The sequence below is a fragment of the Schistocerca piceifrons genome, chromosome X (assembly GCF_021461385.2).
Source record: "Schistocerca piceifrons isolate TAMUIC-IGC-003096 chromosome X, iqSchPice1.1, whole genome shotgun sequence".
Taxonomy (NCBI): domain Eukaryota; kingdom Metazoa; phylum Arthropoda; class Insecta; order Orthoptera; family Acrididae; genus Schistocerca; species Schistocerca piceifrons.
The window spans coordinates 349,029,758-349,044,019 of NC_060149.1; the positions used below are offsets into that span (position 1 = coordinate 349,029,758).

General features: G+C 44.2%; 1 protein-coding gene across 1 annotated transcript in view; it reads right to left on the reverse strand.

Moving 5' to 3' along the window:
* LOC124721751 (katanin p60 ATPase-containing subunit A-like 1) overlaps positions 1-14,262 on the reverse strand; it is a 203,053-nt gene that overhangs the window by 84,767 nt on the left and 104,024 nt on the right. The window contains exon 4 of the mRNA XM_047246853.1: positions 4,894-5,035. Coding sequence (XP_047102809.1) covers positions 4,894-5,035 — 142 coding nt within the window. The remainder of the gene's footprint in view (positions 1-4,893; positions 5,036-14,262) is intronic.

Below are 14,262 nucleotides of genomic sequence, written 5' to 3' on the forward strand. Positions count from 1 at the left end.
TAAATTTGCTATGTGATTTGGGTACTCATTACATTTTGCCGGCCGCGGTGGTCTGGCGGTTCTGGCGCTGCAGTCCGGAACTGCGGGACTGCTACGGTCGCAGGTTCGAATCCTGCCTCGGGCATGGGTGTGTGTGATGTTCTTATGTTAGTTAGGTTTAAGTAGTTCTAAGTTCTAGGGGACTTATGACCTAAGGTGTTGAGTCCCATAGTGCTCAGAGCCATTTGAACCATTACATTTTGATTTCGTTTTGTTTACGAAAACGGTCGAGTCTTTCTGAAAACGGTCTCAAGAATCCAGTGAAGATTACGAAGTGGGACTTGCTGCAGGATCTAGATTTTTCTTCTTTGAGCTCACTGGTCTCACCTTAGGGCCCCTCCCATCGGAGGTTCGAGTCCTCCCTCGGGCATGCGCGTGCGCGCGCGCGCCCGCGCGCGCGCGTGTGTGTGTGTGTGTGTGTATTTGAACATCATACTGTAACTCGTTCTCTGGAAGCTACTCTGCAGGTGAAGTTCAACATAACTCTGATGGAGAGCGTCATACATTATCATCTCGCTCCTCAGAACTTTTCTTCAACGTAACATTATAGAAGCGGAAATTTTGACGGAAAATAACACAGGCGAGTGAGTGTTCATACCCTGAATCTCACTTATTCCTGTCAATTCACGATTTCGCTTTAAACATGTACAATTCTTCGTAAGCTTATGTTATGCCATGACCGTAAACAAAGTACGAGGCCAGACGCTGTGTGTTTTGGGTATTGACCTTATTGTCAGCTGCTTTTTCATTGGCAACTCTATGTGACTCTCTCCTGTATTAGTCAAGTAAACAACCTCTCCGTTCATGTCTCGTATCATATTACTTCAAACAGTGTATACATCGAAGTCTTGCCGCGCGGAGTGGCCGCGTGGTTTCTACATCTACATCTACATTGATACTCCGCAAGCCACCCAACGGTGTGTGGCGGAGGGCACTTTACGTGCCACTGTCATTACCTCCCTTTCCTGTTCCAGTCGCGTATGGTTCGCGGGAAGAACGACTGTCTGAAAGCCTCCGTGCGCGCTCTAATCTCTCTAATTTTACATTCGTGATCTCCTCGGGAGGTATAAGTAGGGGGAAGCAATATATTCGATACCTCATCCAGAAACGCACCCTCTCGAAACCTGGCGAGCAAGCTACACCGCGATGCAGAGCGCCTCTCTTGCAGAGTCTGCCACTTGAGTTTATTAAACATCTCCGTAACGCTATCACGGTTACCAAATAACCCAGTGACGAAACGCGCCGCTCTTCTTTGGATCTTCTCTATCTCCTCCGTCAACCCGACCTGGTACGGATCCCACACTGATGAGCAATACTCAAGTATAGGTCGAACGAGTGTTTTGTAAGCCACCTCCTTTGTTGATGGACTACATTTTCTAAGCACTCTCCCAATGAATCTCAACCTGGTACCCGCCTTACCAACAATTAGTTTTATATGATCATTCCACTTCAAATCGTTCCGTACGCATACTCCCAGATATTTTACGGAAGTAACTGCTACCAGTGTTTGTTCCGCTATCATATAATCATACAATAAAGGATCCTTCTTTCTATGTATTCGCAATACATTACATTTGTCTATGTTAAGGGTCAGTTGCCACTCCCTGCACCAAGTGCCTATCCGCTGCAGATCTTCCTGTATTTCGCTACAATTTTCTAATGCAACAACTTCTCTGTATACTACAGCATCATCCGCGAAAAGCCGCATGGAACTTCCGACACTATCTACTAAGTCATTTACATATATTGTGAAAAGCAATGGTCCCATAACACTCCCCTGTGGCACGCCAGAGGTTACTTTAACGTCTGTAGACGTCTCTCCATTGATAACAACATGCTGTGTTCTGTTTGCTAAAAACTCTTCAATCCAGCCACACAGCTGGTCTGATATTCCGTAGGCTCTTACTTTGTTTATCAGGCGACAGTGCGGAACTGTATCGAACGCCTTCCGGAAGTCAAGAAAAATAGCATCTACCTGGGAGCCTGTATCTAATATTTTCTGGGTCTCATGAACAAATAAGGCGAGTTGGGTCTCACACGATCGCTGTTTCCTGAATCCATGTTGATTCCTACATAGTAGATTCTGGGTTTCCAGAAATGACATGATACGCGAGCAAAAAACATGTTCTAAAATTCTACAAGAGATCGACGTAAGAGATATAGGTCTATAGTTTTGCGCATCTGCTCGACGACCCTTCTTGAAGACTGGGACTATCTGTGCTCTTTTCCAATCATTTGGAACCCTCCGTTCCTCTAGAGACTTGCGGTACACGGCTGTTAGAAGGGGGGCAAGTCCTTTCGCGTACTCTGTGTAGAGTCGAATTGGTATCCCGTCAGGTCCAGTGGACTTTCCTCTATTGAGTGATTCCAGTTGCTTTTCTATTCCTTGGACACTTATTTCGATGTCAGCCATTTTTTCGATTGTGCGAGGATTTAGAGAAGGAACTGCAGTGCGGTCTTCCTCTGTGAAACAGCTTTGGAAAAAGGTGTTTAGTATTTCAGCTTTACGCGTGTCATCCTCTGTTTCAATGCCATCATCATCCCGTAGTGTCTGGATATGCTGTTTCGAGCCACTTACTGATTTAACGTAAGACCAGAACTTCCTAGGATTTTCTGTCAAGTCGGTACATAGAATTTTACTTTCGAATTCAATGAACGCTTCACGCATAGCCCTCCTTACGCTAACTTTGACATCGTTTAGCTTCTGTTTGTCTGAGAGGTTTTGGCTGCGTTTAAACTTGGAGTGGAGCTCTCTTTGCTTTCGCAGTAGTTTCCTAACTTTGTTGTTGTACCACGGTGGGTTTTTCCCGTCCCTCACAGTTTTACTCGGCACGTACCTGTCTAAAACGCATTTTACGATTGCCTTGAACTTTTTCCATAAACACTCAACATTGTCAGTGTCGGAACAGAAATTTTCGTTTTGATCTGTTAGGTAGTCTGAAATCTGCCTTCTATTACTCTTGCTAAACAGATAAACCTTCCTCCCTTTTTTTATATTCCTATTAACTTCCATATTCAGGGATGCTGCAACGGCCTTATGATCACTGATTCCCTGTTCTGTACATACAGATTCGAAAAGTTCGGGTCTGTTTGTTATCGGTAGGTCCAATATGTTATCTCCACGAGTCGGTTCTCTGTTTAATTGCTCGAGGTAATTTTCGGATAGTGCACTCAGTATAATGTCACTCGATGCTCTGTCCCTACCACCCGTCCTAAACATCTGAGTGTCACAGTCTATATCTGGTAAATTGAAATCTCCACCTAAGACTATAACATGCTGAGAAAATTTATGTGAAATGTATTCCAAATTTTCTCTCAGTTGTTCTGCCACTAATGCTGCTGAGTCGGGAGGTCGGTAAAAGGAGCCAATTATTAACCTAGTTCGGTTGTTTAGTGTAACCTCCACCCATAATAATTCACAGGAACTATCCACTTCTACTTCACTACAGGATAAACTACTACTAACAGCGATGAACACTCCACCACCGGTTGCATGCAATCTATCCTTTCTAAACACCGTCTGTACCTTTGTAAAAATTTCGGCAGAATTTATCTCTGGCTTAAGCCAGCTTTCTGTACCTATAACGATTTCAGCTTCGGTGCTTTCTATCAGCGCTTGAAGTTCCGGTACTTTACCAACGCAGCTTCGACAGTTGACAATTACAATACCGATTGCTGCTTGGTCCCCGCATGTCCTGACTTTGCCCCGCACCCGTTGAGGCTGTTGCCCTTTCTGTACTTGCCCAAGGCCATCTAACCTAAAAAACCGCCCAGCCCACACCACACAACCCCTGCTACCCGTGTAGCCGCTTGTTGCGTGTAGTGGACTCCTGACCTATCCAGCGGAACCCGAAACCCCACCACCCTATGACGCAAGTCGAGGAATCTGCAGCCCACACGGTCGCAGAACCGTCTCAGCCTCTGATTCAGGCCCTCCACTCGGCTTTGAGGCGCCATGCACAAATTGCGCGGCCCCTCCCGTCGGAGGTTCGAGTCCTCCCTCGCGCATGTGTGTGTGTGTGTGTGTGTGTGTGTATGTGTGTGTGTGTGTGTGTGTGTGTGTGTATTTGAACATCGAACCTTATGCGACAAAAAATTCCGCACGTACGAAGTCTCGGGCACAGGTATAAATGGAAATGTCGTGTGACGAAGGCCTCCCGTCGGGTAGACCGTTAGGTGTAAATGAATACCCAAGAAATGCTGGGTTTCTCAGCTAGCATTACATAAAGGTTGTCACAGTTTTCCACTGAAACTATAATCTCCACTTTTACACCATATACATATGAGGTAAAGTATTTCATTCACCTTTACACGTTATATGGATGTTTTCAACTGTGGTTCAGTTTCGATACATTAGATAATCTTTAGAAGTTGTATGGTCATGTTTGAATTCAGTCGTTTACTCCTGATCCCTTGAAAATGAAGAAACTCAGTCCTTATAAGCCTTCATCAATCTTAGACGAATTGCCACTGCCGATTTCTAAAATAGTAGGAAAGATTAACCCTACAATATTTACGGTGAACCAGTATTCCATTTCAACAACTGCAACAAAACATGTACGACTGCTATAAAAAGCTGCACAAAGAACAATTCTGCATATCAAGTTCATATTCAGCTTACACGTATTAACATAAGAAATACAAAATGTCATTGATATGTAAGTCGTATTTGTGGTAGGCCGAGAAAATTTCACCTGTGACCACAGAGTAGAATGTCAGTTCACACAGCTGTACTTTAGCTCTGTTTAATGTAGTGTAGCCTAGATCTTAGAGCAGTGCAATAGAATTACAAGAAAATACCAGTCCAGGAAACATTACTCGTGCGGCGATTGAATTTGGTGTCCGTGGACGTACCGTGTTTGAGGTGTTATTGCAGGTAAAGCTGGCTGCAAATCTGGATCCCGTCTGCGAAGTGAGGCTACCCACTGGTCGGCTGGCATTCTATTGAACCCAGATGGCGCTTCACTTTTCTGTGTAGAGGTGTTTGAAGTATGACCTGTTTGAAGTCAGAGTACACCAACAAAGGACTTGTAATGAATTGTTACATAAACATATAATAGAGTTATGTTCTATGCAAATCAGAAAATTACAATACTTTCATTTAAACAGTGGTCCTGTTACTTTATTTATTAAATACTAGGGACGTTCAGTAAGTAAAGCAACTTATTTTTTTCTGAAAGCAGGTTGGTTTTATTCGGGATTCCAATACACCATATTATTTCTCCACTCTCTTGGCTATATAACCCTATTTTTTTAACATAATCTCCTTTCAATGCGGTAATCTTACGCCACCCTACTGGGAGGGCCTGTAAGCTCCCATGGTAGCACTCCACTGGTGTAAGTTAGGACCAACGTCTTGCTGTGTCATAACCTCCACATCATCCACGTATTGCTTCCTGTGGAGTGCATCCATCATTAGCCATAGATGGAAGCTCTTTATGGTCTTCTATTAGGTGACGCGAAACCCTGTGGGCACAAACCTCTGAGTACCCCAGATGGTGGACAACTGTGTCAGCACTACCAACAGAGACGTTCAGTTGAGTAGCGAAGTGTTTGTGATCCGTCGATAACCTCGAATGAGAATGTCTGCGTGTTCCAGTATTGTAGGAGTCACAGATGTGTGCGGTTAGCCGGTATGGATGAGATGGAACAGCTTTGCACGACCTCGTTGCGATGTTGACAGATGCCTAGCTTAACAAGTCACCGTGCCTTAGTCACAGCCAGGTCTCCGTAGGCATACTGCAAGCACCTATGAGCATCTGCGATGCTCTGGTTTTCCGCCAAAAGAAACTCAGTGACAGCTTTCTGCTTAGAACGCGACTCACCAGGAAAGTACTTGGGCCCGAACAAACACAAATACACCAAAATCGTGTGAGAAATAATGTAAAGGTCTGTTGTTGCACTAGTGATACTCCCGCATCTGCAAAACTCTGCAGTCGTCCGTTAGAGGCCTCTGCGTATGCCATGCCGCATTGCACACTGACCTGCCGGTACGCCAGTCGGGACCAGTAGGGACGGTGCGGTGTGCCTCTGAAGTTGCGTTTTGTGACATTATTTGTGTATTGAAGCGTCAGATGGCTCGGCGATTGGTAATCAATCCTGCTAATGTATTGCGATTGGTTGAGATGAGTCCCCTAGAACTTAGAACTACTTAAACCCATCTAACCTAAGGACATCACACACATCCATGCCCGAGGCAGGATTCGAACCTGCGACCGTAGCGTTCGCGCGGTTCCAGACCGTAGCGCCTATAACCGCTTGGCTACCCCGGCCGGCAGAAGACGATCATTCGCATGTTTTCTGGTATCTGTTATAGTGCAGAAATATGAGCATAAGTTAAAAACAGATACTGTTGTAACACTAACACATAATGATGATGATAGGAATGATAATGACGAACAACTCATTGCAAACGGTAGTGCTACGGCAAGTGCGGGAAGAGGCGATGGAAGCAGTGACAGTGAATACCAACTGTCTCCCAAGCAGAAGGTTAAAGTTGCAAGTATCATCACGGCGTTTGATGACAACACACTGGAGAACATATACGATGATTATTACGTAAGAGGTTTCGACACATACGACAAGCTTCTGAAAAGATACCCTAAACTGAAGTCTAAAAGCAATATTAAAAACATACTGGATTACGTGGCAAAGAAAAGAGAAGGAAATACAGTTTTCAAAGGAAATCGTACACTGCTGTTCAAGACCATCAAGGAGCGTGTAATGGCGAAATTCGATGAAGCGCGAGAATGCGGTTCCGCCGTTCACTATTGGCATTTACAACATTGGGCATTGGACGTAGCGCGAAATCTCGGGTGTAGAAACTTTACAGTTTCACTAGGATTTATTACTAATTTGAAAAAGGAGTTTAGGATAACATCACGCCGTATCACTGTGCTCCAAGCACGAAAAGATAAGGATGACGAAGAAGAGCTGATTGAAAGAGCTCAAACGTTTGTTGCTGACGCCAATGAGCATATCACGAGAGAAAATATCGATATTAGTTCTGTATGGAACTGTGATCAGAGTCAGCTCAGCTATGAACTTTCTTGTGACAGAACACTATCCTTGAAAGGGGAGAGAAACACTGTCGCGATGTTGCAATCAGTTAACTGTGCAACACATAGTTACACGATCGATATTGCTATATCAATGGACGGACGATTGGCAGACAAACTCTATATTTCCTTCCACGAATCCAGTGGAAAGTTTGGACCCCGCGTGTCAAGGGAAATAGAAACGCGGTGCCCTCCAAATGTCGTCGTCGATGCAAGTGTGAGTGGGAAGATGACGAAACAACATCTGAAGACGTTTTTTCTGTCAGTTTTGAATCCACATTTGTCGAGAAAGTCATTAGTACTTTGTGACTGCCGGTCTGGACATAAGGACGAACGAGTACTACTGGAAGCATCTGGTGGAAAACATGTAGATTTAAAAATCATTCCGCCTAAAACTACAAAATATGCACAACCTCTGGATGTGTATTTCTTTAGGCAATATAAAACATATGCCAAGACAATAACAGACTATATTAAACTACGTTCCAGTAATATGCAGCCGAAATTGCACAGCAGATTCTTTATCAAGAATATGCATTCTGTCATTTACAATAACTTATCTGCGGGAGTATACAGACCAAAGCTTCGTTACACGTGGCAGAACGCTGGCTACGATATTGGTGAGCCATCCAACAACTTCAAAAATGTCACTGACGTGGCCTTCAACACTGATATTATAGAATGTGCAAAAACGCCATGCGATCAACTTGCATTTCTTCACTGTGCGTTTTGCAGTCATTCGTATTGCTCGGAGCATTTTATTGACATTCCGCATTTACATTTATAGTTAAGATTGCTGCATTGCGTATGGCATCTACAATTACATCTACAGTGATATCTAGAGCATGACTGCAGAGTTTTGCAGAAAAACGACACCCACCAGCACATTCAGTGGTACATAATGGTCCTGTAACCAAACGTTCATACAGATCTGTTTGTTCGAGCCCAAGTACTTTCCTGGTCAGTTACCGATATAGTTTAGAAGGTTGCGTACAGGGGCACCATCTATCGGAACGTCATGAACTATATGGGCTGAAGCGGGAATATTCCACAATGTCCCACAACAAATTCCACATTTTTTCATCTGAAATTGGCCGAAGAAAGTGTCGTATTGCTTATCTAACACCCCTCTTATGTTACATCTTATTAAAATAAACAAAGAAAGAGAACAAGATTCCACTTAGAATGAGCTTTTCTGTCTCACTACCTCAGAGTAGCTAGAGCGAAATAAGGAAGACGAATGAAACAAATATTTCCATAATTAAAAATTTGTACTCACCCCCCGCCCATTGCCGCGCCTCTATCACTGTATCCCTCCTTCTCTCCACCTCCACACCCTCCATCTCCTTCATCAGGGCAATTTCCAGCGCCTCCCCCTCCCGGATGATGAACTTCGCCGTAACATCTACCCTTCCTTCCAACTATAACCTGGCCTTGCCCCCCCCCCCTTCCCAGGGTCCCCTTTTTCCTCTTCCCTCCTTCTCCCAGAGCGGATTTTCCTCCTTCCGCCCCCCCCCCCCTGAGACCCTGCACCCCATACTTGCCTCTTTCCTTCCCACATCCCTCCCTACCTGGCTGGCCCTCTTCGGCGTGCCCCCGTCGATCTCCCCCCCTCTCTTCCCCTCCCACCCTCCCGGTCTCCCTCATCTCCTTGCGCCTGGCAGATTCACCGTTTTGATCATCGTCAGAGTACCACGTCAGTGTTGTGTTTAGTGCTGTTTCTCCTGTGCGTCGAGAGGTGTGATTTTAATTGTGTGCTGGCATTGTACTTCGTGTCACTGTCAGTGTTTGTTTGTGCTACGCCATCCGGCGATACTTTTATGCTCTGGTCATACTATGCCTTGTGTTCTTTTAACTGTCCCAGTGTGTAGTTTTTTGTGTGCACTACTTTTTTACAGTGTTTATCTCCATTTTACAGTCGCCCCTTTTTTGTCTACTGTCTTCCATGATGTTCCCCCTTTTTTAAATCTATGTTCATCATGTTTTCTCCTTTTTATATTTTTAAATGTCTTCTATTGTTTGTTCTGTCTTTCGGCTGAAGAGCAGCGCATATGCTGCTGCCAGCCCACCCCGATGGGGGATTGAAATACAATAAAGGGGGAAAAAAATTTGTACTCATTTCTCTGTCACCTGTAGTACCTTTAATGCATCCTTATACTGAGCTGAAAATGTACATTTTCTGTCAAAATAAGTTCAGATTTGATTTCTCTCCGCTGTTGTATTTTCATACGTGCTTTGTAGGAAAAAATGACAGCCTTCCAGTTTTCCGAGAAATTGATTTGTATGTGACAGCCCTGCGGTAACTTATATGATAAGTAATTTTCTATATTTGAAGCTATCCACAGCAAAGTACTAGAATAGCAGGTCAGAAATTAGATGTAGGCATTTGCAGCATGTTAGTGCAAGAAAAAATGCACAATGGAGTGACAGCACTAGGTGACTTTCGTAACATTACCTAGAAACAGTATCAGCGTTTGTTTGTGTGGCCATCTTCCGCAGCAAACATATAAATACTTGTTTTGCAAACCAAACTGCCTTTTCCTGCTGCTCTGACGTGAAGTGAGCTACAGAAACAGCACGTTTGACATTGCTAACACTAGTGGAATCCAGTTGGTATTTCGGTTCTAGGAGAGTAACTGCTCTCCCAAGTACTAGTACTATGAAAACCAAGGAAAAGAGACTGTGAACACAGTTTTGTCGAGAGACAAAACTGCAGTTCGCCGCACGGGATTAGCCGAGTGGTCAGAGGCGCTGCAGTCATGGACTGTGCGGCTGGTCCCGGCGGAGGTTCGAGTCCTCCCTCGGGCATGGGTGTGTGTGTTTATCCTTAGGATAATTTAGGTTACGTAATGTGTAAGCTTAGGGACTGATGCCCTTAACAGTAAAGTCCTATAAGACGTCACACACATCCGAACATTTTTGAGAACTGCAGTTCTAGGGACTAAGACACACTTCCTGAAAATAAAACAACAGTAACGAAAAGAAGGCACAGTGGAGCAGCCTCAGAGAGAACAAGAAGCAAGGCTTAGAGTTTAACGACCCATTGACGTTAAAGCCGTTAGAGACAGCGCAGTAAATCATTTAGAAAAGAATGAGGGTGAGAAATGTGACCTACTTGAGAATCCTGTCTCGGCATTTACCTAAAGGGAAACCAGCTAAAACTTAGACTAGGATGGCTGGAAAGGGGCTTGAGTTAAGGTTACTCACTGCGCCACATTACCCATTCAACATGCATTGAAAGGCAAAGATCAGTAGCTTCCTGTGACTCGTGATGGTTTTCCATGACTAAGAAATGTATAGAGGTAGCGATGTAACTAAGAAATGCCACGAAGAGTGGTAGTGTAATGATTTCCGAGGAGTACTTTTGATCCTTGCAGTCCTACAGTCAGAGGGTGAAATTCATTGTGTTGCAGTAACTCACAAGCTTGACTATGTTTGAAGCGGTGATAAGATGTTTCAAATGGTTCAAATGGCTCTGAGCACTATGGGACTCAACTGCTGAGGTCATTAGTCCCCTAGAACTTAGAACTAGTTAAGCCTAACTAACCTAAGGACATCACAAACATCCATGCCCGAGGGAGGATTCGAACCTGCGACCGTAGCGGTCTTGCGGTTCCAGACTGCAGTGCCTTTAACCGCACGGCCACTTCGGCCGGCTCGGTGATAAGACACAGAGGTAAGTATGTACACTGATAAGCCAAAACATTAAGACCATTTGTTTACTTGCGTGTTGGTCCACCTGTAGATCGCAATACACCGCCGATTCTGCGTGTCATGGTTCGACAAGACTTGGTAGGTGTCTTGATGCATGTATCGACAGACGTCTATCCACAGGTGACGCAGTTCCTACAAATAACGGGATGGTGGTTTTTGGGCGAGGAGCTGATGCTCGACTGCATCCCAGATATTTTCCACCAGGTTCAGAACAAGCAAATTTGCCGGTCAAGTTGCGTTGCGACAAGGACAGTTACAGAGCTCGAAGGTATCGTCGCCGTCAGTGAAGACATCAAACAAGAAGGAATACAGGTTTTCCATAACAATGTTCACGCATACCATACCTGTCACCGTGTGTTCTACCACTATCACAGATCCCGTGGAAGCCCAGGTGAATGTCCCCCATAGGATAATACTGCCTGCGACCATGGCCCATTGCTTGCTTCGTGCATACTAGCTGCCACAAGATAGTATGAGTCATCCGACCGGTCGACACGTTTCCAACGATCCACGGTCTAATTTCGATGATAACTTGCCCACAGTAATCATAACTGACGATGTTGTTGGATCAACATGGGAAGACGTAGGAGTCGTCTGCTGCAGAACCCTATGTTCAGCAATGTGCGCTCAACAGTGTGTTCTGAAGAACTTGAGCCTGCGTCATCACTGTACTCTGTACTCAGATCTGCCACATGTTGTTGTTGTTGTGGTCTTCAGTCCTGAGACTGGTTTGATGCAGCTCTCCATGCTACTCTATCCTGTGCAAGCTTCTTCATCTCCCAGTACCTACTGCAACCTACATCCTTCTGAATCTGCTTAGTGTATTCATCTCTTGGTCTCCCTCTACGATTTTTACCCTCCACGCTGCCCTCCAATGCTAAATTTGTGATCCCTTGATGCCTCAAAACATGTCCTACCAACCGATCCCTTCTTCTAGTCAAGTTGTGCCACAAACTTCTCTTCTCCCCAATCCTATTCAATACCTCCTCATTAGTTACGTGATCTACCCACCTTATCTTCAGCATTCTTCTGTAGCACCACATTTCGAAAGTTTCTATTCTCTTCTTGTCCATACTAGTTATCGTCCATGTTTCACTTCCATACATGGCTACACTCCATACAAATACTTTCAGAAACGACTTCCTTACAAATCTATACTCGATGTTAACAAATTTCTCTTCCTCAGAAACGATTTCCTTGCCATTGCCAGTCTACGTTTTATATCCTCTCTACTTCGACCATCATCAGTTATTTTACTCCCTAAATAGCAGAACTCCTTTACTACTTTAAGTGTCTCATTTCCTAATCTAATTCCCTCAGCATCACCCGATTTAATTTGACTAAATTCCATTATCATCGTTTTGCTTTTGTTGATGTTCATCTTATATCCTCCTTTCAAGACACTGTCCATTCCGTTCAACTGCTCTTCCAAGTCCTTTGCTGTCTCTGACAGAATTACAATGTCATCGGCGAACCTCAAAGTTTTTACTTCTTCTCCATGAATGTTAATACCTACTCCGAATTTTTCTTTTGTTTCCTTTACTGCTTGCTCAATATACAGATTGAATAACATCAGGGAGAGGCTACAACCCTGTCTCACTCCTTTCCCAACCACTGCTTCCCTTTCATGTCCCTCGACTCTTATAACTGCCATCTGGTTTCTGTACAAATTGTAAATAGCCTTTCGCTCCCTGTATTTTACCCCTGCCACCTTTAGAATTTGAAAGAGAGTATTCCAGTCAACATTGTCAAAAGCTTTCTCTAAGTCTACAAATGCTAGAAACGTAGGTTTGCCTTTTCTTAATCTTTCTTCTAAGATAAGTCGTAAGGTTAGTATTGCCTCACGTGTTCCAACATATCGTCTGCCACATATCGTCGGATATCGTGACATACAGAGCGAGCACGCCTCCGGCCATCATGTTCTATGATGTGGCGTAGACTACCGACACCTCATCATCTACTCGTGGCTTCACCATTCTTCAACCACTTTTCATACGTATATGCTAATAACATACCATAGAACCTGGCGACTAGCTCCGTTGTTTCCAAGATGCTCGTTTCCAGGCGACTTTCCATAACAATTTGCCCTTTGTCAAAATCACTTACGTCACTGCATTTCTCCTTGCGGCTCATATCGTCGCCAGAATGGTTCCTCATTCGTATTCGCTATAATTATACAGCGTTATTCTAAAGTACATCCTGGTTTTCAGAAGACATACAGAAAGTAGAGACATATGAGTGGAGAGAGCATTTTCCCAAGTTTTAAATTCACTTTACAGATGCTAGATATGGGCACAGTTTGTGGCAAGGCAAATGTTAATACGTGCGTGCAGTGCACTTAGGTTGCTGCTGCCGTTGCTACTTGGGAAGGTGCAACGGTAGCAGTCCTCTTTGGAGATCTGTTCAGTGGGTTGCGTATCTGCAGGCGTAAACAAATTCGATGCAACAATCCGGAGTGGATGGTTTACGAGTATCTACACTGATGGAGAAAAACCGCAACACGAAGGAGTTGTGCTACTTAAAAGCAAGTTGGCAGGCCTGCAGCCAATCTGTCTGCGTGCTAGACACGCTGGACCTATAACTGGAGTTGTGGTCTCGGGTGCGATTTCGTATGACAACAGGAGCACTCTCACGGTTATATTACGCACCCAGACTGCAAAACTGTACGTCAATCTACGTTAATTATGTTTTGATGTTGCGATTTTTTCCATCATTTTATGTTCTGATTTGCCTACCCCCTGATACTGCACTCTGCACTCTGCAACTACTTCACGGCATGTTTTACTGATCGAAATTTGGTGGGATATTCTGTATGAGTCATTTTATTGTGATGTCTTGTAGAGGTACGGAGCTGCTTGTGACTAACTCTATATACTTTCATTACTGCGTCACATGGATGCGTCATTCTACATCTGTATCTACACTTCGCAAAACACTGTGAAGCGCATTGCAGAGGGCACGTCCCATTGTACTAGCTATTACCGCTTTTTCCCTTTCCATTCATGCGTGGAGCGTAAGAAGAACGATTGCTTAAATGCCTGTGTACATGATGTAAAAAGTCTAACACTGTCTTCGCAATATGTACGGGAGATATGCGTAGGGGGTTGTTACATACTCCTCGATTCATCACTTTAAGTTGGTTCTAGAAACTTTCCAGACGGGTTTTCACAGGATAGTTTGCGTCCATCGCAAACGTGTGCCAGTTCAGTCTCCTTTGTGGATTGAATGCATTTCCCTAGAATCCTACCAGTGAACAGCGCAGTATTACGCCTGCTATACCTAGCCTGTGTGATCGGTTCATTTCATACCCCTATATACTGTTACATCCAGCTATTTGCATGAGATGACCAATTCAAACTGTGACTCTTTTATATTATAGTCATAGAAAACTAACTTCTTTTTGTTTTTTGAAGTGCACAGTGTTTAATTTCGCGCACTTTGAAATCTTATC